This window comes from Desmodus rotundus, chromosome 3 (genome assembly GCF_022682495.2).
Source record: "Desmodus rotundus isolate HL8 chromosome 3, HLdesRot8A.1, whole genome shotgun sequence".
NCBI classification, from domain to species: domain Eukaryota; kingdom Metazoa; phylum Chordata; class Mammalia; order Chiroptera; family Phyllostomidae; genus Desmodus; species Desmodus rotundus.
The window spans coordinates 101,458,527-101,483,995 of NC_071389.1; the positions used below are offsets into that span (position 1 = coordinate 101,458,527).

General features: G+C 38.5%; 1 protein-coding gene across 3 annotated transcripts in view; it reads left to right on the forward strand.

Annotated features, from left to right (window-relative positions):
* Window positions 1–734: 734 nt before the first annotated feature.
* ZDHHC20 (zinc finger DHHC-type palmitoyltransferase 20) overlaps window positions 735–25,469 on the forward strand; it is a 79,560-nt gene continuing 54,825 nt past the window's right edge. The window contains exons 1-3 of one of the 3 annotated variants that reach the window (XM_045188091.3): window positions 735–958; window positions 16,797–16,823; window positions 22,235–22,338. In XM_045188091.3, the coding sequence (XP_045044026.1) occupies window positions 841–958; window positions 16,797–16,823; window positions 22,235–22,338 (249 nt within the window). In that variant the 5' untranslated portion in view covers window positions 735–840. The remainder of the gene's footprint in view (window positions 959–16,796; window positions 16,824–22,234; window positions 22,339–25,469) is intronic. The other 2 variants (XM_024580748.4, XM_045188092.3) reach the window with 2 other exon arrangements.

The window sequence follows — 25,469 nt, forward strand, 5'->3', positions numbered from 1 at the left end:
ATAACCTTCACATTACACTATAAAAGGGGGAAATATGCTTCATGGAGACCTTACTGAAAAATAGACATGAAGTGTCAGCAAATGCAGTTTGGAATTACTTGTATTAAGACATCTTCATAGCGCTCCTTTTTAGGTTATATTAAGATTAATAAGTATTGTTTAGAAGAATACTCCAGTTGTAAATAAATTCTCGAAATTTCAGTAGTACTTGGGGATCAAGGAAAGGGTTGTTGCTCTCCTTTTCCAATTCAGATTTCAGTTTGTGTTTTAAATCAAATTGACAGACTCTACAGGCTTCCATGCTATGGAGGGGTTAGGTCTGAAGCAAAGGATTTCAAAGTTCAGGGTTCCTAATCAGAGGGGCGCATTGGCCTCCCCGAAGGAGCTTTACAATAACGGAAGACCCTGGCCTTCAGTTGCAGGGGCACAGCCTCGCCCTATTTGAAAATGAGCCCCGAGAGAGTAGTTTGTGCACTCGGAGCGGTCCCTAAGTCAGCTCTGCTATCCAGGAAGTGCTTTCTGACTCAGCACACCCAAGGAAGGCACCAGCCCTCAACCCCGGCTGCCCCAGTAGTCTCCGCCAGCTCCAGCTGCCTCGCCCCTGGGCGTCTGGAGCCGAAGGCCCGCCCCAAGAGCCGGCCTTCCCGTTTTGGTCACAGCAGCCCTGCCCCAGGGTGAGGCGACAGCCAGCGCGGGGGCGGGGCCTGGCGCGGGGGCGGGGCCTGGCGCTGCGGCGGGGTCCTTGGGGGCGGTTCCCGGGACTAGCAGTCGCCCGATTTGCGGCGTAGCTACCTTGGGCTCGGTACTCCTTGGGCCTTGGTGCTGCAGCCGCCCCGGAACATGGCGCCGGGACGGTCCTGGCGTTGCTGCCAGCGCGGCGTAGGCTGGGTGCCAGTGCTGTTCATCGCCTTCGTGGTGGCCTGGTCCTACTACGCGTACGTGGTGGAGCTGTGCGTGTGTGAGTACCAGGAGGGCGTGCCCCGCCGCGGAGCCCGAAGGGGTTTCCCTGGGGCCGAGCGGTTGCGGAAGTGTGTGGCGGTTCCAGCGTTGGTACCATTCACAGTGAAGACTCGGGCCTGTTGAGTGGCGGCCGTGTGGACCGCGGAGCGGAGCGAGCTGCGCTGCCGGGCAGCCGCCGGGCCCGTGGGAAGTTCGTTCTTCCCAGTCAGAGTCAGTAACTCTCACTCAGTGCTGTTTTTGGTCAAAGAATGAGTGAGACGCTTAATCCTTTCCGCGGCTCTTTTCTTACGGAGATTTCTGGTCCGCTCCTCCATACTGTCATTTCCTTCAGTGGTTCTCACCCAATCTGAAAAACAGGAGGAACAGCCTAGAACACTTCAAGGATTTAGGGTACCGATTTACTTAGGTTGTCCTTAAGAGGGGAGGAAATGGGCTGTCAAAACATTGATTGGTTATTGATTGATTGATTAAGGGAGTAGTTGATGGGCTTTATGCAGCTGTTTCAGGTTTACATTGGCCTCTGGGTTCTGGTCAGCTGCTTACCTCCGTTCTTCTGAGAACTTGGGGCCACGTGGTGAGTGCCGTTTGTGGACGCAATCCCTCGGTATCCCTAGTCTTTGTGTCCGGACTGAGTGCCCATTATCAAAAGAGAGCTCTCGCATAAAATAGATAAGGATTGTAAGAATGGAAGTGTACCACGCACTCCACTTGAAGGTGGCACAAACAGGACTCCCTGTTGTGTGTCTGGGTTTGCACATCTCTCAAGTGGCAAAAACCAAGTTCTGCGCGTGGAAGAGAGTGCTTTGGCCCAGAAAGTATGGAGGTAGGTTTTTAAGTGAAAATGCCTAGCTTTTAAAAAAATTACTTTGTACTATAGAATATTTAATTCCAAGGAAAACTCCCTGCAAGTAGGCCCAGAATAAATTAGTTGTGGAATACATTTCCAAATAATAATAATTGTTGAATATTATTCAGTTTCATCCTTTTGGATACCAGAATATTTGCCAAAAATGTTTGAATGAAATTGGCTAGATTGGGTGTTTCTTCCGGCCACTTCCAGAAGGTGATGGTGATCATAGGATTCTCATCAGCTTATGATGATACTTTTATCTTAATTACTCTGAAGTGGGCATTTATTACAAAAGTTGTACCAATCTTATTTAATTACGTCGGAAGATTATTCCCACCCTACTTTAATTCCATAGTGGTTTTGAAGTAAAGCTTCAAAAGTTCCTTTTAATGTTCCTTCTGAAGGAACATTAAAAATGTACATTTATGTTGAAATTGCGCATTTAATCAATAGGTGACTTCAAACATGAAGGAAAAGAAGCATGAATTGAGAAGTGCTGTGTGGAGGAGGCATTTCATAGTTCTCCCCTCAATATGCCACAGATGTAGGAAATGAGACTGAGTAAATAGTCCTTTTGGTTAGGTCACACAATTGTTGAGTGGCTGTTAGAATGTGACCCACAACTTTCTATTCAGCATGCAACTTTTAGTGAGCCATGGGGGTATTTTAAAATACTGAAGGTGAAAGGTCTTACATAGAACATGCATTTAATACTTCTAAATTATCTGAGTTTAGGGAGAATTTGGGAGGTCTGCAGTGTTACTGCATTACATAGTTGAACATGAAAGCTCATTCAGCCTCATTTAAAACTGTTCTTTAAACTACTTATGTATATTTATGTTTTCATAAGCACAGATCCACTTAAATACATCAATATATAATTTAATAGCTTGAATTTGAGAGATGTGTAAGTTTTACTTAATGGGCTATTTCAAAAATTTTTATAAAATTTTCATAGCTTCTGATGTTCTTTTTCAAACTAGATGGGAGAGGAAGATAATAAGTAGTACCTTTACATGTGTTGATTTATTTAATACTCATAATAATTTCCATAAAGTTAAATAATTTGTATAGGGTCATACAACTAGTAGATGGCATAATCAGAATTAGAATTCAAATGGTATGGCTCTGGAGGCCATGCTTTTAAAATTGACAATATGCAAGAGTAGTTGTTCATCCAGACCCAGATACTCAGGGCAGATTTCAGTATTAGTTGAGGTCTATTTGCATAAGGTAATATTCTCCTAAAAGATGGCAGAAGAAGTTTTCTAAATATTAGACAATAAAAATGCCTGGTCCACAGCAGGACCTTTGACCAAATAAATTGTTTATGAGAGGCTCTCATTTCATCCCAGCTTCTCTAAAGTCATTTTGTAATTTCATGCACACTATATGTGTGTGTGTGTGTATATGGTCTGTCCAGAAAGTATCCAGCCGTGCAATATGAAAAGTAGGGAGAAACATCATACAGAGGACAATAATACCCCAGTCCCCTTCAAAGTAAGCACCTTCTAACCTTACACAGCTCTCCCTATCGCTATCAGCAGCCCCATCGTACCTTCCTGAATCTCATCAATGGTCTGAAATCTCTTCCCTTTCAAAGGTGATTTTAGTTTTGGGAAAAGCCAGAAGTTGCAGGGCTCCAAAACTGGGCTGTAGCGGGGCTGAGTCACCTAGGTGATTCGATGTTTCCTGGGAAACCTCTGCAGGAGATGTGCTGCATGAGTGGGAGTGTTGTGGGTGAAGCTGCCAGTCACCCTTGGCCCATAGCTGCGGCTTTCTGAATCATCCAAATAGTTTTTACAAGGGAATGTTCAAGCGTAAAGCAAAATTGAATGCAGATTTGTTGCTCTGCTTGCTCAGCCATTTTGAATGCGAAGGCCACACAGAACACGTGCTCACTAAACAGCGTCTACTGCCCTCACTGACAAGTACAGTGAAGTTGTCAATGTTCACACATGTGCATTCCAGTCCACTCTCCTTGCCAGGTTACATCATTGCCAGATTACATTGATGATGTGCAATCGGTTCTCGTTATAACAATGGTTGGACTTTTTCTGCACGTACCTCCTATTAGTCAGGAATTCGTATTACTGGAAGGAGTATGATTGAGGACAAAAATTGAGTGGGAAGTAATACATCTAACATGGCTTTCTCACAGGGGTAATGAGTGGAGAAGTGCCGATTAAGTTAATTAGTAATATTGGTCTTGATTTTAAATTGAACTGAAATTCTCCTTTCATTTCCCCCAAGGCTGATATTTAAATATATGAATTTAGTTATGGGTGGAGTGACCAACTTCTCCCCAGGTTCCCAGGGTTTTTTCAGAGCATCTTGTTCAGGTCATTTGTAGCTGTTAGTAGTATATATGTACCTTTTATTTGGCATGTAGAGAATCGTAGAGTTTAAAGAGATTTTAGAGATTTTCTAATTCGATCCCTTTATTTTACTTCCAAGAAAACTGTTGTTTGGAAGAGCTATGTGGTTTGTCTAGGGATCAATATGCCTTTCATATTTTTCAGAGAAAAATAGGTAGATTAGAACTGTAACCTCTGAGTCTGTATATCTAATACTATTTGTGTCTCAATAATTTCTTCAAATTTAGAATGTAACAAGATAAATAGCTTAAAGATCAACAATGAGCACACTGTTGATTCTCAACACAGTTGATTCCTATGTGTTTTATTGATTTCAAAAGAACCAGCTTTTGATTTGATTTTTCTTTGTTTTTCTATTTTCAATTTCATTGATTTGTAATTTGATATATATTATTCTCTTTCTTTAACTTTGTGTTTAATTTGCTCCTTTTTCTAGTTTCTTAACGTGGAAACTGAAGTTATTGAATCCAATCTTAGGTGTTTAGTCCTATAGATTTATCCTTAAATACTGATTTATTTGCACCCAATCAGTTTTGATATGTTGTATTTTTATTCAATTCAAATTATTTTCCTATTTCACATTTGTTTTTATCTTTGAACCATGGGTTAGTTTAGAAGTATGCTGTGTAGTTTGGAGTTACAGTATTTGGGGATTTTCCTGGTATCTTTTTGTTACTGATTTCAAACTTAATTCCATGTAGTTAGAAAACATACCTTCTGTAACTTAAGTTCTTTAAAATGTATTCAGTCTTGTTTTATGGCCCAGATGTGGTCTGTCTTAGAAGTGTTCTGTGTGCATTTGAGAAAAATGTATTCTATATCCAGCAGTACATTTTGCTGTTTATTGTTGGGTAGAGTATTCTGTTATGTCATAATGCTCCATGAATGTCAATTAAGGAAAGTTGGTAATCTTGTTCAAGTCTTCTCTGTACTTGCTGATTTTCTATTTCGTCAATTAATTATTGAGAGAGGTGGCACTATAAGTGTCGATTTGTCTTTCTCCTTCCAGTTCTATCACTTTTTGCTTTCATGTGTTTTGTAGCATTGTAATTAAGTACATAAAATGTTTAGAATTGTTTTGTCCTCTTGATGAATTGACCCTTTAGCATTGTAAAATGTCTTTCTTGTCCCTGATGATATTGTTTACTTTGAAATTTACTTTGGCAAATATTAACATGTCCACTAATCTTTCTTTTAATTAGTGTTAGCATGGTATGTCTTTCCCTGTCCTTTTATTCTAACCTGTTTATATTTTTATATTTAAAATGCATTATTTGGCCCTCCCTGGTTTGGATCAGTGGTATGGGCCTCATACTGCAAACCTAAACGTCACTGGTTAAATTCCCAGTCAGGACATATGCCTGGGTTGCCCGTTAAGTCCTTGGTTGGGGGTGTGTGAGAGGCAACTGATTGATGTTTCTCTGACACATCCATGTTTCTTTCCTTCCCTCTCTTTCTCCTTCCTTTCCCCTCTCTCTAAAAAATAAATAAATCTTTTAAAAAGTAAAAAATATTTTATTTATTTTTTAAAAGATTTTATTTATTTATTTTTTAGAGAGAGGGGAAGGAAGGGATAGGGAAAGAAACATCAATGTGTGACATTTCCCCTAACTGGGGACCTGACCGGCAACCTAGGCATGTGCCCTGATGGGGAATTGATTGGACAGCAACTTTTTGTGTTGCAGGACAGCACCCAACCAAGTGAGCCACACTGGTGAGGACTGTTTTAGGATTTATAGTGTTCATCTTTAACTTATAACTTACCTTCAGGTGATATACCACTTTACATGTAGTAGCTTATAAAAGCATTCCTTCATTTCTTTCCTCCTAGCCTTTATGCTATTGTTGTCATGCATTTTATATGTTGTAAAACTCACTATATTGCTATTATTTTGTTTAAACAGTTTATTATCTTTTTAAAAGATTTAAATAATATGAAAACAAATGTTACACATTTATACATGTAGTTACCATTTGCAATACTCTTGGTTCATTTTTTATGATTTGAGAGGAACATCAAATTGTTGTTCTACTTTATTTATTTATTTTTATTATTCTTGTTTATTCTGTTACAGTTATCCCAATTTTTCCCCCTTTGCCCTCCCCAGCACCCACATCAATCCCTACACTGTTCTCCATGTCCTTGGGTCATTCGTACATATTCTTTGACTAATTCCTTCCCCTTCTTTCCACAATTCCCCCCACTCCCTCTCCCCTCTGGCAGCTGTCAGTCTGTTCCATGTTTCCATGTCTCTGGTTCTGTTTTGCTGGTTAGTTTATTTTGTTCATTAGATTCCTCTTATAATGACATTATATAGTATTTCTCTTTCATCGCTTGGCTTATTTCACTTAGCATAATAGTCTCCAGTTCCATCCATGCCGTCACAAAAAGTAGGAATTCTTTGTTTCTGCTGCGTAATATTCTATTGTGTAAATGTATCACAGTTTTTTAATCCATTCATCTACTGATGGGTACTTAAGTTAATTCCAGCATTTGGCTAATATAAATAGTGCTGCTATGAACATAGGGGTACATAAGTTGTTTTGAATTGGTGTGTCGGGATTCTTAGGATATATTCCCAGCAGTTGAATCACTGGGTCAATAGGCAGTTCCATTTCTAGTTTTTTAAGGAAATTCCATACTGTTTTGCACAGTGGCTACACCAGTCTGCATTCCTACCAATAGTTCCCTAGGGTTCCCTTTTCTCCACATCCTTGCCAGCACTTGTTTCTTAATTTATTAATGATGGTCATTCTGACTGGTGTGAGGTTTTGGAATCTCATTGTGATTTTTATTCGTTCATTCATTCATTCATTTATATTTTATTGATTGTGCTATTACAGTTGTCCCATTTCCACCCCCCTTGGTTCCCCTCCACCCAGCACACCCCCTCCCACCTGCATTCGCCCTCTTTAGTTCATGTCCATGGGTTGTACATATAAGGTACGACCCCCCCTTTGGCTTCTACATTTCCTATACTATTCTTGACCTCCTCCTATCTATTTTCTACCTACTGTTTATGCTACTTATTCACTGTACCTTCTCCCCTTCTCTCCCCCTCCCACCCCTCTACTGATTACCCTCCATGTGATCTCCATTTCTGTGATTCTGTTCCTGTTCTAGTTGTTTGCTTAGTTTATTTTTGTATTTTTTAGGTTTGGTGGTTAATAGCTATGAGTTTCTTGTCATTTTAGTGTTCATATTTTTTATCTTCTTTTTCTTAGATTTAACATTTCATATAATAAGGGCTGGGTGATGATGAACTCCTTTAACTTGACCTTATCTGGGAGGCACTTTATGTGCTCTTCTATTATAAATTTTAGCTTTGCTGGATACAGTAATCTTGGATGTAAGTCCTTGCCTTTCATGACTTGAAATACTTCTTTCCAGCCCCTTCTTGCCTGGAAGGTTTCTTTTGAAAAATCATCTGACAGTCTTATGAGCACTTCTTTGTAGATAACTGTCTCCTTTCCTCTTGCTGCTTTTAAGATTCTCTGCTCTTTAATCTTGGCTAATGTGATTATGATGTGCCTTGGTCTGTTCCTCCTTGGGTCCAACTTCTTTGGGACTCTCTGAGCTTCCTGGAAGTCTATTTATCCTTTGCCAGATTAGGGAAGTTCTCCTTCATTATTTGTTCAGAGAAGTTTTCAATTTCTTGCTCTTCCTCTTCTCCTTCTGGCACCCCTATGATTCAGATGTTGGAACGTTTAAAGATGTCCTGGAGGTTCCTAAGCCTCTCCTCATTTTTTTGAATTCTTGTTTCTTCATTCTGTTCCTGTTGTATGTTTGTTTCTTCCTTCTGCTCCAAACCGTTGATTTGAGTCCTGGTTCCCTGTAGATTTTTCATTATTTCACATAATGCAACCTTCATTGCTGCCTCAGTCTTTTTTATGCTGTTGAAGTACCCAGTGAATTCCTAGAGCATCCTGATAACCAGTGTTTTGAACTGTGTATCTGGTAGGTTGGCCGTCTCTTCGTCACTTAGTTGTATTTTTTCTGGAGCTTTGATCTCTTCTTTCATTTGGGTCATTTTGTTTGTTTGTTTATGCACGCCTGTTACGTAGTAAGGGCGGCGAAACCCTGTTGCTGTGTTGTGACACTGTATGTGGGGGAGGGGTCAGAGAGGGAACAGTGCTGCTTGCTCCACTCTCTGCTGGTTTTCAGTCACTTCCCCGGCCACCCACAAGCAGTTGGGCCTTTCTGGTGCTGATTCCCAGTGGGTTGGTTTGTGTACATTATAGGACCCTGTGGGTCTCTCCAACAAACTCTCCTGTGAGGCGGGGAGTTTCTCCTGCAGCCACCTCGACCCCCACAGGTGTTTTCAGTCAGAGGCTTTGAGGCTTTATTTCACTTGTACTGGAACCCTGGGTTATGCGTCTGTCCTGCTCCCTAGTTGTCCAGCCCAGTTTATCTGCACGTGAATGTGGGACTGCCCAGTCTGCAAGCCACTGCCTTGCCCAGTCCGCCAACTGCCGCCTCCCCTCACACCCCAGTCCTCCAGCTGCTTGCTGCCTTGCTGCGAGTCCTCTCTACCTGGCTGTCCTGCCTCTGCCCCATCTACCAGTCTGGATGAATGTTTCTTAACTCCTTGGTTGTCAGACTTGCATACAATTTGATTTTCTGTGAGTTCTGGGTGCTTTTTGGATTTTTAAATTTGTTGTTGTCCTTGTTTTGGTTGTTTGAGGCACAGTGTGTCTACCTACACGGCCATCTTGACCGGAAGTCCTTCATTGTGATTTTAATTCACATCTCTCTGATAGCTAGTGATACTGAGCTTCCTTTCATATGTCTCTGGGCCCTCTGTATGTCCTCCTTGGAGAAGTGTCTGTTCAGGTCCTTTGCTCATGTTTAAATTGGATCGTTTGTCTTCCAGGTGTCGAGTCATATGATTTCTTTATATGTTTTGGAGATGAACCCTTATCAAATGTATCATTGACAAATATGTTCTCCCATACAGTCAATTCTCTTTTTATTTTGATGATGGTTTCTTTAACCACACAGAAGCTTTTTAATTTGATGTAGTCCCATTTGTTTATTTTTTCCTGTATTTTCTTTGCCCTGAGAGAGAGATCAGCAAAAATATTGCTCCATGGGATACCTGAAATTTTACTGCCTGTGTTTTCTGCTAGGTCTTTTACAGTATCACAACTTATATTTAAGTCTTTTTCCATTTTGAGTTTATTCTAGTGTGTGGTGTAAGTTGGTGGTCTAGTTTCACTTTTTTGCATGCACCAGTCCATTTCTCCCTACAGCATTTATTGAAGAGGCTATTTTTACTCTGTTGTGTGCTCGTTTCCCCTTTGTTAAATATTAATTGATCATAGAGATATGGGTTTACTTCTCGGCTCTCTGTTCTGTTCCATTGATTTGTGTGTCTGTTCTTATGCTAGTACCAGACTGTTTTAATTACAGTGGCCTTGGAGTATATTTTGATATCAGGTATTGTGATCCCTCCAACTTTATTCTTCTTTCTCAAGATTGCTGAGGCTTTTCAGGGTGTTTTTTTGGTTCTATATAAATTTTTGGAATATTTGTTTTAGGTCTGTGAAATACGCCATTGGTATTTTAATAGGAATTGAGTTGAACCTATAGATTGCTTTGAGTAGTATGGATATTTTAATGATGTTAAGTCTTCTAATCCATGAAAATGGAGTATCCTTCCATTTATTTGTATCTTTCTCAATTTTTTTCTTCATTTTTATATAGTTTTCCGAGTATAGGTCTTTTACCTGCTTAGTTAAATTTATTCCTAGGTACTTTATTTTTTTTGTTGTTCCCATAGTAAATGGGAATTTTTTTCTTAGTTTTGCTTTCTGATTGTGCCATTGATTTCTGAATATTGACTTTGTATCCCATTAATTTGCCATATTCACTAATAAGTTCGAGTAGTTTTTTGGTGGAGCCTATAAGGTTTTCTATGTACACTATCATCTCATCTGCAAATAATGATAGTTTTACTTCCTCCTTTTCCATTTGGATGTTTTTTATTTCTTTTTCTTGTCTGATCACTGTGGCTAGGACTTCCAGTACTATATTGAATAAGAGTAGTGAAAGTGACACCCATCTTCTTCCTGATCTTAAGGGAAATGCTTTTAGTTTTTGCCCATTGAGTATGATGTTGGCAGGCAGTAGGTTTTTCATATATGGCCTTTATTATGTTGAGGTGTGCTCCCTCTATTCCCAGTTTGTTGAATGTTTTTTGTCATAAATGGGTGCTAGATTTTATCAAATGCTCTTATCAGCATCTATTGACATGATCGTGTGATTTTTGTCTTTTTATTTTTTTATGTGATGTAATTTTTGAATATTGTACCATCTTTGCATCCCTGGAATAAATCCTACTTGATCATGGTGTATGATCTGTGTAATATATTGCTGGATCCAGTTTGCTAGTATTTTGTTGAGGATTTTAACATCTATGTTCATCAGAGATATTGACTTGTGATTTTCTTTCTTTGTTGTGTCTTCACCTGGCTTTGGGATTAGGGTAATACTGGCCACTTAAAAAGAGTTCGGTAGTCTTCCCTCTTCTTCAATTTTTTGGAATAGTTTGAGAAGGATAGATGTTAGTTCTTCTTTGACTGTTTGGTAAAATTCACCTGTGAAGCCATCTGGTCCAGGGCTTTTGTGTGGCAGGAGTTTTATGATAACTGCTTCAATTTTGCTAGTTGTTATGGTCTTTTCAGGTTTTCTGCTTTTTTTCTGCTTCTGATTTAGTTTTGGGAGATTTTATGTTTCTAAAAATTTACTCATTTCGCCCAAGTTGTCCATTTTTTTTGGCATGTTCGTAGTAATTTTTTACTATCCTTTGTATTTTTGTGGTATCAGTTGTTACCTCTCTTTCATTTCTGATTTTGTTTATTTGGGACCTTTCTGTTTTCATCTTGGTGAATCTGGCTAACAGTTTATCAACTTTGTTTATCTTTTCTATAAACCAGCTCCTGGATTCTTTGACCCTTTGAATTGTTTTTTTTTTTTACACTGTCATTTAATTCTGCTCTGATTTTGATTATTTCTTTTCTTCTGCTGCTCCGGGCTTTGTTGTTGTTCCTCTAGTTCTTTTAGATGTAGGGTTAGGTTGTTTGAGATTTTTTTGTTCCACTTTGTGCATTTATATGCAACCCCTAACTGGGCTATCCAGCCAGAGCCTCATTATTCTTTTTTATGATTAGTACTCCTCCTCCTGCTCCTCCTGCCTTGGAATGCGCGTGCATGAACAATGACAGTTTCACTGTACTAGTCAGTGGGGGTGATAGACACCGTTTAGTGAGCGTGTGTACCGTGTGGCCTTCGCATTCAAAATGACTGGGCAGGAAGAGCAATGAACCTGCATTCAATTTTAAGCTTGAACATTCCTTTGTGGAAACTGGATGATTCAGAAGGCTGCAGCTATGGGCCACTGGTGATTGGCAGCTTCATCACAACAACACGCCCACTCATGCAGCACATCTCCTGCAGAGGTTTTGGCAAAACATCGAATTACCTAGGTGACTCAGCCCCGCTACAGCCCAGACTTCGATTCCCATGCTAAATTCCACAGTCTAATACATACATGCTTTCTGACATTTCTGCTTGGATATTTAGTTGATATCTCAGACATACTAGGTTGAAAATAAAACTTGAGATTTTTTTTCTCACTCTTTCCTGAACCTATGCCTTCTACTCTAGCTCAGTAAATGAATTTCATCATTCCAGTTTGTTGGTTGAAAAATCATTCCATATCTAATTAATCAGTAAACGCTGTCATTAAAAGTACTGAAATCTGGCTGCTTCGCACCACTACTGCTGCAACTATATTCATTCCAGCCACCATAGTCTCTGTCTTGTGCATTAGATTGGAAAACACGGCCATAGTAATTTGTACTTCCTCCCATCAAGAGGTGGTGTCTGTTTACCTACCTGGTGAATCTGGGCTGGCCTTATACTTGCTTTGATCAGTAGAATGTAGTGGAAGTAATGTGTGAAGTCTGGAGCCTAGGCCTCTAGACAGCATGCATCTTTTCTTTAGCTCTTTTGGAATGTTCTGGTCACCATGTAAGGGAGTCCAGGCTACATGTAGTGTGTCCAACCTTTTGGTGTCTCTGGGCCACCCTGGAAGAAGAGTTGTTTTGGGCAACACATTAAATACACTATGACACGTGATCACACAAAAAAATCTCATCATGTTTTAAGTATATTTACGATTTTGTGTTGGGCCACATTCACAGCCATCCTGGGCTGCATGAGGCTGGAGGGCCGCAGGTTGGACACCCCTGAGCTAGAGAGAGAGGTCTGGCCGAAGTGAGCTAAGCACCAAAACCCCTGTTATAAATGAGCCCACCTTAGATCTTTCTGCCCCAGTCAACCTACCAGTTGACTGACTACATCTAGTAGAAAAAACAGTTCACCTGATTTTTGCCAGAACTGCTGACACACAATTGTAGGAAATAATAAATGGTGGTTGTTTAAAGTCACTGAGTTTTGGGTGGTTTGTTACACAGCATTATCACCTGTAACACCATAGTACCCTTGTATCTTGTCTCTCCCTTCTTGCTCCAACCCCATCCTTATGCTGTACCCTGTCTATTCTCCATGAAGCAGCTAGAATGATTCCTTTAAAATTAATACCAGATTTGTCACTCCTTTTCTGAAAACCTTGTTCAGTGGAACACCTTAAGTCCTTACCATGTTGTCTTCCCCTCATTACTTCTCTACCATAATTTCTTTTCTACTCTTCCTTTAATTTGTTCTATGGCTGCCATCCCGGCCTCTTTATTTTTTTAGTATTTGTTGAATGAGCTCTGAACTTGTTCCCATGCAATAAAATTAGATAATACCTGTCTTACAAAATAATGTAAAATTCTTAGCAGAGTAGGCTTTCAAATGTTTTGGGAGTAGGGGGAAGATTTAAGTAGCCACGAGCATACTTTTTCTTGTTTTCCCTCTTTTGGCAGGTTAGAGTTGTGTTGTTCTCTCTCCCACTACCCCCTTACACATTTTAGTGGGTGAAGGAGCATGTTCTTGCACAGTTTTATACATATATGTATGCATATGTGTATGTATACACACATCTATGTGTGTGTATACACACATATGTGTATGTACACATACACACGTGTATATGCATATATATATAAAGAATATATGTTATTTTTAAAATTAGATGTATTTGAAGATCATATTGCATGTGCCTATTTTTCTATGAGCTTCTGGTAGTATCCGAGTATATTGCCTAAGGGAGGGAGCCACGGCTATTAACTTTTTTTAACTTGGCCTGGCTGGTGGTGGCTCAGTGGATTGAGTGGGGGCCTCTGAACCAGAGGGACGCTGGTTCAATTGCCAGTCAGGGCACATGCCTGGGTTGCAGGCCAGGACTTCAGCTCTGTGCGCACAGAGACAACCGCACATTGATGATTCTCTCCCTCTCTTTCTCCCTCCCTCTCCCTCTCTCTGGAAATAAGTAAATAAAATCTTTTTAAAACATCAGGAATTGATAATTGGATTTTTCAAGTGCCTTTTTGGCATCTGTAGAAATAAAGATTTTTCTTTATTTGTTTTCCAAGTAAACATTTTGTACCTCACACTCTGTTTCAGCACCTGACTGCAGAAAAACTCAGACAATATCTTTGTAGGGAAATCTATTCCTGATTTCTTGCACTTACTCTTTTTAGCATCTCTGCAGATTCTTGCTTGAAACAGTTATTGTGCTGGTTGCCAAATGGTGGCTTTTCTAGTTCCATGATTTCTTCTATATAAGAATTCTACTGTAAAGAAGTTTCCCTCTTTCCCATTTTTAATTATTCATTTAAAGATTTTATTTATTTACAAAAAGAGGGGAAGAGAGGAAGAGACATTGACGTGAGAGTGGAACATCGATCTGTTACCTCTTGTACACACCCTCACCCAGGACTGAAGCTGCAACCCAGCCATGTGCCCTGACTGGGAATCCAACTAGTGACCTTTCACGTTGCTGAATGATGCCCAACAGACTGAGCCACACGAGTCAGGGTCATTTACTCATTTATATGCGCATGGTCTCATGGATTCTTCTTTTATGGGTTATGATCTTACCATTTTCTTTGTTGTTGCTCTGATTCTCCCAGACTTGGCCAATAGGATCTCTTTCAATTTGGTTTCTCTGTCCTTCTGACATGTCCCCATCATTTATTTCTTCCTTACTTTTTGGCAATGTGATTTTTAAGGCTTATCTGATGCTTTTCCTGCCCCTGGAATCTGCCATTACAAAGTGGTACAAATCTGAATGTAAAAAATAAAAACATTCAAGTACTAGAAGAAAATGTGAGTGGATGTTCTTACAACCAGAGATTAAGGAAAGCCCTATGGGGTGGCGGGGGGGAGAGGGGGGAGGCTAGATAGTTCAGAGTAAAAAAAAAAAATGAAAATGGCTCATAAACTTATGAATAGATGCTTACTCTCACTTATGAGATAAATGCAAAGTGAAACTACCCTGCAGTACCAAAATTTGAAAAACACTTTATTGGGTATTGATGCAGATCCCAGCCAGCAGGATCCTGCATTGTGGCAGCAATAGACAAATTCACACAGACTACAGAAGTCCTGTGGAGAAAAAGGGACTCTCTAAGTGAGAGGAGGCGTGAGGGCCAGAGAGAGCGTAAAAGAGAGACCCTCTCCTGCCTGGACAGGCTTTTATTGCTCTTCTGGGCACATTATATCAAGGATGGTCCTCATTTACTATGCACAGGTTCACTTTAGGTGGTTACCTTTTACAGAAAACAAAGGAGAGGATGTTGCTAATTATATCAAAAAAGAAGGATATTTGCAAATATAAAGGGAAAAGTGGTTTAACTGGTTACACTTGTACTTGGAAGGTTTGGCATAGAGTTTAGGAAGTTACTTTAAAGATATGCAGTAAATGTTTGCTGCCTCAATCCAAGGTGAGGGAGTTTTAGCAAAAGCAAGTCTCATAGCAGCCTAGGTACAATGCAGGCCTGATTCCCCACGGGAGAACTTGTCCGTGGTCTTGGGTCCTGCCTGCCCGAACCTCACACCCACTGACTTTTCCAAGTGGGAGCTGGGCTACATTTCCCACACTTGGAACAGTTCCCTATAGGGTATATCCTAGAGAAACAGGCAGTTGCATACATTGCTGGTAGGAGTGTAAAATGGTGCAACCCCTATAATGCGGATTTGAGGGATAAGCAGACAGATTTACTTTTTGTCCAGTAATCCTACTATTGGCATGTACACTGAAAATAAACTTTCACAAATAACACATGCATAAGGTTATTCATTGCCACATTGTAGCATCAGAAAACTGGAGACTACCCAGATGTCTATCAAAAGAGGCCTGAGTGTATCACTGGAACCCCCACACAGTGGAGTACTGTGCAGTGCTGTATAAACAAGCCATGGTTGTGTCTATGTAAGTCGGTGCGGAATGGTTTATAAATGGAGAAATTGGAAATAACAGGGTGGGTAAAAGTAGCTTTACAATTGTGAGTATGTGAAACACAGAGTTTATTCTTGTGTTATTAATTATTGTATTATCATCCATACAAACTCCTGTAAACCTACTTTTGCCCCACCATGTATATACTTACTTGCTTATTTTGCTAAAAGAAATTATAAGAAGGATGAAACAAATACTAATAAAAATGATTACTTGGGATGAGAAATGAAAGCCAGGCCTTTCTGAGTACCTTTTTATATAACTTTGACTTTTAAACCATTGACATTTTATGCATATTGAAAAAATAAAATTAAAACAAAGAGGGGAAAAAAACAAACTGTAAAATCTGAAATCATGATAAATGAACTTAATTTATTAAATTATTTCTCTTTTTTTCTTCTTTTGTTTTTCCTTTTTGTTTTTTTATTTGCTAATTTGAGAGAGAAGGAGAGGAAGAGAGAGAGAGAAGCAAGGATTGGTTGTTCCACTCATTTATGCACTCATTGGTTGCTTCCTGTGTATGCCCTCACTGGGCATCGAACCAGCAACTTTGGTGCATCAGGATGATGCTGTAACCAACCGAACTACCTGGTCTGGGCTTCAAGTGACTTTTGAACATAGTACTCCTTAGTGGGATATACTTTAAAGCCAAAACAAAATAAAATGAAAAAGCTGCAAAGAAATATTATACTAGTATGCAGTTTTTAAACTATTTTATGTATATTTTAGGATAAACCAAATTAATTAAATGAATTGGGAACTAAGATCTTCATTGTAAAAGCAAAGAGATACAAATATTGTGCCAAAGAAATTGAGGAAAAACTCTGTACTCAGAGGTACATCATGGACTAATTAAGTAACTGTGACTGCCATAGAGGAGTCCTGTTCAAGGTAGCACTAAGAGCTAAAGAAACAGCACAACTATAACCGTATGGATACACCTAAAATGAACAAAGTTGTGAAAGAAATGTTTAATGTAATTGCAGTGTCAATGATGAAGAAGAATTTGAGTTTTAGCATTTTAGTGTTTTTAGGATGTTTTAGAGTGTGTAAATCTGAAGTTGCATTAGTGCTTACATTTTATAATTAAACCTTATTTTTATGAAAATGATATTAAGGTGAATAGTCAACCTGTGATAAAATTTATGTACAAAATGTTTAAAGTATATTAATTCACTATTTTTTCTTCTATTCTAGTTACTCTTTCTGGAAATAGAGAAAATGGTAAGGCACTTTTAGTCTCAATTTAAGTAGACTACTTAGGGTATCATAATTGCAACCCACATTCTTTTTATTTAGTGATGACTGTGTGTTTTGTTTTCAGAAAGACAATATATATTTTTTAAGTTTAAGTAATTAAAATGAGATGTAATACTGAGTTCATTTCTATACATTAAATATATTCTCATTTGCATTATATTTATATAAATTAAAATAGTTGTTATTTTGTAAGGCATCTAGCCCAAACTTTGTTGATGTACACATTTCTGCCTTGTGTGTTCTTCAGAACTCTATAGTAATAGTTCAGAAATATTTAATTTCTAGGGTGGAGGAAGGGATTTTATTTTCTCCTGTTTATACATTTGTTAAAAATAGTACTTTAGTACTACTCACAGACATTTAGTTAAATAGACTGTAAATTTGTAAATTGTATTGCTGTTTCATTTTGAAAGGGAATTAACAGTCTTTATCATGACTAGTCAAAGACAGTGACTAGAGGGAAAAATATTTGCTCAGTTCACTTGAGATAAAATTAAATTTTAGGTGTATTGAGATTTCAGGAATAAAATTTGATGATTTGAGATACAGAAATCCAGAGAATTTCTAGAACAGTTTTACAGTTAGAAATTAATATTTATTCTTAATAGTAAAGAAATAATAATAAGGAAATAATGGAAATAATAAGGCATAATGATAATAAGGAAATACTGGAAATAATAAGGCATTAACTATGTAAATCTCAAGTTGGCTTTGAATCTGATTTCTCAGTAACAGAATAAACATAGAATCAATCTTGGTATGTTTGTTTTTCTTCCTTTAAATCAAAACTGTGTCCCATATGTTGAATGAGCACATACAGAAAGCAGAGAATTTCTGAAGATCTTACAACAGAACTTTTAATTTGTATCTTTATTTCTTGGGACTGTTTTCCCCATGTCTTCCAAAGAGTCTTTTGATGAAGTTATTTGCTTGCTTATTGGTTTGTCTTTAATTCAGTTAGAGGTGATTTATAAATCAGGCTTTTTGATTTATACATTCCATTTTTCTTTCAGCTTTGATTTAATTTGCTTAGTTAACTTACTTTATATATTTCTTCTAGCACATATATATGCACAGAAGTTTGTTTTAGCAATAACATTAATTCAGGCTTGTTTAAAAGCAGTGTTTCCTATTTTTTACATCATAATTTTGATGCCAGAGTGGGGAGTCCCTAGTGGGAACTCCAGACCTGAGCCAAGAAGAGTTGAAGACGCAAGCCAGATAAGAGATTAAAGTGGAAAAGCAGGTTTTGTTGAGAAGAGGTAACAAGCAAGAAAACCCACCCCACTCCAGACAGAGAGTAGTGGACTCTCCTCACTAAAGAAGAGAGGCCTCAACTGTCTCTAGAGGTTGAGCTTATATCTGTTTGTAGTTTCTGTGGAAAATTGCTGGTATGGGAAAATGGAGAGTGGAAAGAGGTTGAGATTAATTTTGACCTTTACAAGGTATTTTTTGTGGTGTTGTGTTCTCCCTTTATGGTATGGGTAAACAATAAGGTATGAATGAGTAGCTATTAATCAATCTTAGGCAGGAATTTTCTTTGTCCAGAGGTTCCTCATGGTCTGCTTGCATTTCTAGTCAGCCGGGTTCTGTGTCAAGTAGCATGTAGCAGGCCCCTGACTTACATGGGCTGTGAAAGAATTCACAAAGAGAAGGTACAGAGAGCAAAGTTTTTATTTTTACTTTCCCAAGGGAGGGAAAGGGCTAGGTGTGTAGAAATGCACCAGCCCTGGGAGGTTAGGGCTTTGGGCATTTATCGGGTAATGGGGTGGTTTATAGAGCAGGAGGTTTCAGTTGGGCTGCAACTTGTTTTGAAGGTACAGGGTCCAGTTTGGGTGGTTGTGGTCTGGTATATCCTGTTTCATAAGTTCCTGGAGTCTCTGCACCTGCAGGGGGCTTCCAATAATTTTCTAGTCCTGAAAATAAAGGCTCTGAAACAATTAGGGTCAGTCATGCTTTATGGGGTCCAGCTAGCTCTGGGAAGAAGGACCTGAAAAAAGGGGCTCGTGTCCTATTATTAAGTACTTTCAATATTTCAGGCATTATGTTGAGAGATGTATTTTACCTGCGTTTTGTAAGTGAGAGTTACAGGTTTTTAAAGCAAAAGCCATTTTGTTTTTGTTGTTATGGAGAGCAGAATATTCTAAAAATATGTTAAATGTTTTTAAAAAATGTTTTCAGGCTATATTGTTTTACATTCTAGCTTTAATTATAAGTAACTAAATGGTCAAGAGGTTTAAAGTAACTCTAAGCTACCATTTATTTCAAAGCTATACAATAGTGTATAGATGAGGATTGACAAACTTGACTGAATGTCAGGCCAGGCAAAAATAAAGTGAAGTGAGCTAGGTGAAGATGACAGTTGGTGGTAACATTAGGAGACTGAGCTCCAGCATGCTTTTCCAAAGGAAAAACAAAGAATGGTATTGAATCTGCTGAGTGGACCTTGGTATTCAACATGGAGGGAGCTGAGATGATACCAAATGCGGTTTGAGAAACCAGTCTTTTTAGTGAGGATGACAATAAATTTTAATGGAAGTGAAAAGAAAGCAAATTTGAAAATAGAAGGAGGTTGTAGTTAGGACTTTATCTTGTCATCAAATGTTGGCTTTGAAGTAGTCTGTGACCACTATTGTTGCCTGAGGTAAACCAGTCTGGAAATAGGTTCTTGCTAAGTCACAGGAAATGAATTTTGGGGAGTCACACACAGGAAGATTTGAGCAATAGTAGTGGCAAGATTTAGTGGAAGGGCACACAGGACATAGATGCCCCTGAAGAGGGTGCTGTACTGCCTCTTCCACAACCAGGTGGCTCAGCTCTGTCTCACTTCAGAAGTCCAGCCTCTTCTACAGGGTCATGGTCCCACACTTGTCCACACTGAGTCCAGGAGAGCCAGGGCCCAGAGCTACAGTGCCATGAGCCTGGGATACGAGACTCCAGTAGTCCCTCATAGCCGCTGTTCCCATGTGGTCCCCAAGGCTGCTGCAGAGAGAGAGTGTGAGACTTGGGCCTTCTTTAAGCTTTGATTACATTTCCTTGGGTTTGGGAAGGAGTAAATTTTCTTTCAAACTACACAGTCTCTTTCCTGGATCTTCCTGGGGCTCTGCTGGTTTCCTCCCCCTATCCAATCCGTTTCCTAGATTTTTCTCTTCCCCTTTATGGTCGTTATTTTTGCTCCTGTTGCACATGCCTCAGCAGAGGAATTTTCCCTGTTTATTCTCCCCTTCCCCAGTCCCTGCAAACTGATGGGTTGTTCTCCCAGGGACATTGAAAAGCTGGTCTTTCCTGCCTGCTCCAAAATTAACATCCCTTTGGGGGAGGATGGGGCTCTCATGTTGGGTATCTGTGAAGCATTAGCCTCCTGACTTAGTAAGGCTTAGCCAGTTTTGCTTCCTTCTCTTTTGTTAATACCTAATTAGCTGCCTATGCTAACAATATGATGATGGTTCAAGAAGTAGAGGAAAATATAACTTTAGGTACGACATAGTGAAAACAGCCTTGGATTTTTATCAAGCAGATATGGGTTTGAAATCTGGGTTTCTCATTAAAGCTAAATGAAACTGGGCAAGAGATTAAATTCCCTGAGCCTCAGTTCTTACCTTTGTAAATTGAAAGAATACCTTACCAGACTGTTGTGAGGGTTAGAAATAAGGTCTACCTTATATGCCATCTCTTAGACTTTCAGTGGCAGAAGTGGTGATTTGAATGACTATGGTCAGATATGGTTACTAGGAAGTCCCAGAGTTTTAGAATGCATTCATTAGTTATATAGATGGAGTTATTTCCCAGGAATTTCACTGCTAAGGGGTGGGGGACTAAGCAACACATTTTACACTGTCCACTGAGATGGGTTGGAAGTGAGAGAGACTGGACTGGGGAGACCAATTGACTTTTGCATTAATCCAAGTGAAATAAGCAACGGTTTATGAACTATTGCACTGGCAGTGAAAGTAATGAAAACTTTACTTTGAAAGAGATTTTAGGAGCTAGAATTTGAAGTACTTTTTACTGATGAGCTGTAGGATGTGAGGAGTCATTGAGCCCTGGCCTCCTGTAGGCTTCCTTCCTATCTCCTGGACCAGAATAATTGAAACAGAAAATGCTGGGGTCCAAGGAGTTGTCACTTTTTACTTTAAAAAGAACACTTTTAAAGCCAAAAACATAAAGAAAAATAACCTCAGACCATAGGAAGAACAGAACTTTGAACTGAAAACGTGTTGGCTCTATAAAAGCCTTACCACGTTGTTACTAATATTTCTCATTTCATTGTAGATCAGTGAAAACTTTTATTAGTCCTTCACTTTGGGAAATGCTGACAAAGAATACAAAGAAGAACCACCTTTTGAAAAGAAATTAAAATTCCTGGAGAGTAATAATAACCAGTATTTATTGAGGATTTATTATGTACCAGGCACTGTCCTAAGTGTTTTTGCATTTATTAGCTCATCAGTATTAAGCAGCTAACTTTAATGAATCAAGTTAAAAGGTTTAATTGAAGTCTGAGCAAATTATTTGGAGAGTAGAGTATGAGGGTGTAATGAATTCTGCAGGTAATGGAGAAGGCTTTTGTAAAAGCCTACTTTGGAAAAAGTAGTATTTGACCTGAACTTTAAAATGCTTTTAAAACTGCTTTGTTTTTCAGTGGGTTTGTGGTGTTAAGTTCCAAACTTAGAATTTAAGCTCCTGGTAGATAGTTTTTGCTTCTTGTGGAAACCAGTCCCATTTCTTCCGAATAGAAAAACTACATAACCCAACAAAAAGCTTTAAGTTATTTCAGTGAGTTTAATATTTGGAGATAAAGATGGTGGAGTGTTACACTAATCCATTTGGGAAACAGTTATGGCAGAAATTCAAAGTGGCTAAAATTTTTTTACCCTGTGTTGAAAAGGATAATAACATTTTTAATACCTTTTCTGAACAATCCAGGGATTGAGTTTTTCTGATGTACTGATTATTTGCTGTGATAGGAACTTCTTTTTATTTATTTTCAGTTCATATTTTATTGGATTTAATGTTCATAGTAATGGAATCTGTTTCGAGTCACTTAAAGTCTAACTCTTAGGAAGAGCTTTGAAATGCCATCAGTGAAAGAGGTGTTTTCAACTTAAATCTTCAGCGGCTCAATAAAATCAAGTCTTGTCTCAGACCAATCTTATACTACTTACAAACTAGAATGATAACCCTTAAAAACAAAATGTTCCTTCATATCTGTAACTTTACCTCATGCAGATAAAGGACCTAATATATTTGATGTCTTTAGTATGTTTTAATTTTTTTTGTTATATTAAACCTCCTGACCCTAAATATTGTGTTTTAATGTAGTGCTTTTTCCTGTTTTCACCAGGATTCAATAAAATGTTGTTTTTATTTACCAGGAAAGGCCGTTGTTTACCTTGTGGCTTTTCATCTGTTCTTTGTTATGTTTGTATGGTCCTATTGGATGACAATTTTCACCTCTCCCGCTTCCCCCTCCAAAGAGGTAAATTTAATATTGGTAAATTGCCAAATGCTATAATTAATTAATGGAATTATTTTCCCTGTGTTATCTTTGTTAAAACTTTATTACATGATACATTTGTTCTGTCTCCATTCATGAAAGTGCTTGTTAATTCTGCATTGTAGATGTGATCATCAGCCTATTCTCAGATAGTACCCCACGAACACAGCATAAAGATTAATGATGTGTTAAAGTTTAGCTGTCCTAATATTCCTCTGCCATGTTATATTTTCTTAAATTAAAGATATACTTTATATCACTGGAGTAAAACATTTTTAAGGGACAGAATGGAGTTAGGAAAATGGGGTTTGGTTTTAGAAATCTTCTAACATTTATATTTTCTCAGGCCTGAACAAATATGCTACAACTAAAGAGAGTGATTTGATTGTGAGAACAAATTGTCTAGGCTGTTGCTTGTTACACCTTAATCTGGCCAGTTGAAGGTTCCACCTGGAAAATTAGGTGACTGAACATTCATGTGGAGCACGTTTCAAGACCAGTGTCTCTCTCGCCTTGACATCACCTGAATTCTCCTTCACCTAGAATTTAGTATAGCTCTATGGTTAATAATATATTCCATAGGGTTAGGGTTATCTGAGTTTGGTTTTTCTGCTGTAACACATTGGTTAACGACTCTGAGCCTTGGTTTCTCATTGGAAAATGAAGTTAATAATGGTGCCTGTCTCTGTAGGATGTTTGTGAGAATTAAGTGAGATTCACTCATGTAAGGTTTTTAACATTGTACCTGCCACATGGTTAGGACTCAGATTATTAGCGACGATGATAGTATAATTATTTCTCTTAATAAATTCATTAAAAATTATAGACCAGATGTTTAAAAATACCAACTTCCATTTAACTTTTTATAGAAGAACATATATGCAGAAAAGTATATGTACCATAAGTGTACACTTGATGAATTTTCACAGATTGGACACACTTGAGTATCTACCACCTAGGTCAGAAGCATAACATTATCAGATTCCCATAGCCTTATACTCCCTTCCACTCACCCACTTCATGGGAAACTGCTCCAGTAGCACTGATTGGTTTTGTTTTGCCTGGTTTTGTACTTCACATAAATGGAGTCATATAGGAAAAATGCTTGTGTGTGTGGCTTCTTTCATTAACATCCGATTTGTCCATGTTGTATACAGCTGTGGATCACTCATTTCATTGCTTATGTTTAGTTGAGGTCTGTAACACAGTTTATGTGCCTGGTGTAATGTTTGGTGGGCATAGACATCTGGGTAGCTACCAGGTTAAGGCCACTACAAATAGGGCTGCTGTGAACCTACCAGTACACGGACAAATGCACACACACATGCCTACGTGCACATATATATAGTTCTTTTGGGTAGATGGCTGGGGGTAGAATCTCTGGATCATAAGTTGTATATACATTGATCATTAGTAGATAATGCCAAACATTTTTGCCCATTTTTTTCTTATTATGTGCTTTTGTTTTAAGGGGTTTTATAAACTGTCAATAAATCTTAGTGTTTCTTCAAATATATTCTTCAGACATTGGATAATAATCAACCCTTAGAGTTATGCCATCCATATCTTGATGTTTTAAGTTGAAAAGGACCTGATTTTATTTAATCAATTACTAGTCATGGTGGCTGTTGAAAACATAGCATGCATGTGAGTTTAGTTCTCATTACAGGAAATAAAAAATATAATAGGAAAAGCAATTGGTAATACTTTTGAAAAGCAGTACAGTATAGAGGTTAAGAACTCAGACTAGCTCCATACTGTCAGGTTCAACTCTTATCTCTGCCACTGAGCAGCTGTGTGATGGCAGAGACTTTGCTTAGCTGTCTGTAGCTCAGACCTCTCCTCTGTAAAATGAGGATGACAGTAGTACATATCTATGGGATTGTTGTAAGGGTTGAACCAATTAATAATATATATGATTAATAGATAGTAATACATAATTAATATTGCATATAAAGTGCTTTAAAGAATGCCTAGCACACAGTAAACGCCATCTAAATGTCATTGTCTTTTGTGGTGGTTGTTTTTTGGCATAGCACACCCATTTAGCCTTCTGACCAGGGCTTAAGCCTTTATAGCCACTGCTTCCCTATTTCTGCAAGTTTAGCTGCCTGCCCAATTCTACATCCGGGGACCCTGCTGAGCATGTCTTACCTCCTTGTCATGGCTCTATTATAGAGTATTGTAATTGCCTGTTTTACTATACAAGTCCTGTTAAACTTTCAGCTTTTTGAGGGAAGGGATCATTTCTATAATGTTCTCCACTGGATTCCTCCCCCCACTTTTTAGCACATAGTTGGTATTCAGTAATTACTGAGTGAATGAATGAATTATTAAATCATTAAGGGCTAGCTAAGCTAAGTTGCCTTGACAAACAACAGGATTTTAAGTTTCTCTTTCTGAGTAAGAGTACAGTGTGCTTACTGAGATACTCTGTAAGTAATTACAAATAAGTATTTAATTATGTAATTATGAGTTACAAATAATTACATAATTATAAAGTGATAAATTTAGAAAAAGAACTTCATGTGGTAGAGCACAACAGTAGAAGCTATTATAATAAAATATTTTAGATAGTGTGATCAAAGAAGTCTTCTCTGAAGAAGTGACAGTTAAGCAGAGATCTTTGTTTTGTTTCGTTTTTTAAGATTTTATGTATTTATTTTTGAAGAGTGGGGAAGGGAGGGAGAAAGTGAGGGATAGAAACATTGATGCGAGAAAGAAACACCAATTGATTGCCTCTTGCACTTGCCGCAGCTGGGGACCGAACCCGCAACCCAGGTAGGTGTCCTGACTGGACATTGAACCAGAGGCCTTTCACTTTGCAGGATGGTGCCCAACCAACTGAATCACACCAGTCAGGGTGAGACCTTTTTTGTTTATTGCTGTGTCCCCATTACCTAGAATCAGACCTAGTGTATAATGGACAGATTGCTAAATACATGAATGAATGAATGAATGAATGAATGAATGAATGAATGGTGAGGAGAAGACAGCATATGAATAGCTGGTAGGCATCTTCCATCACAAAGTGTCATCTTTCCAAAAAGAAAATATGTTTCTATCATTTTTCTGGCAACCCTTCAGAGGTTCTCAATCAGCTACAAGATGAA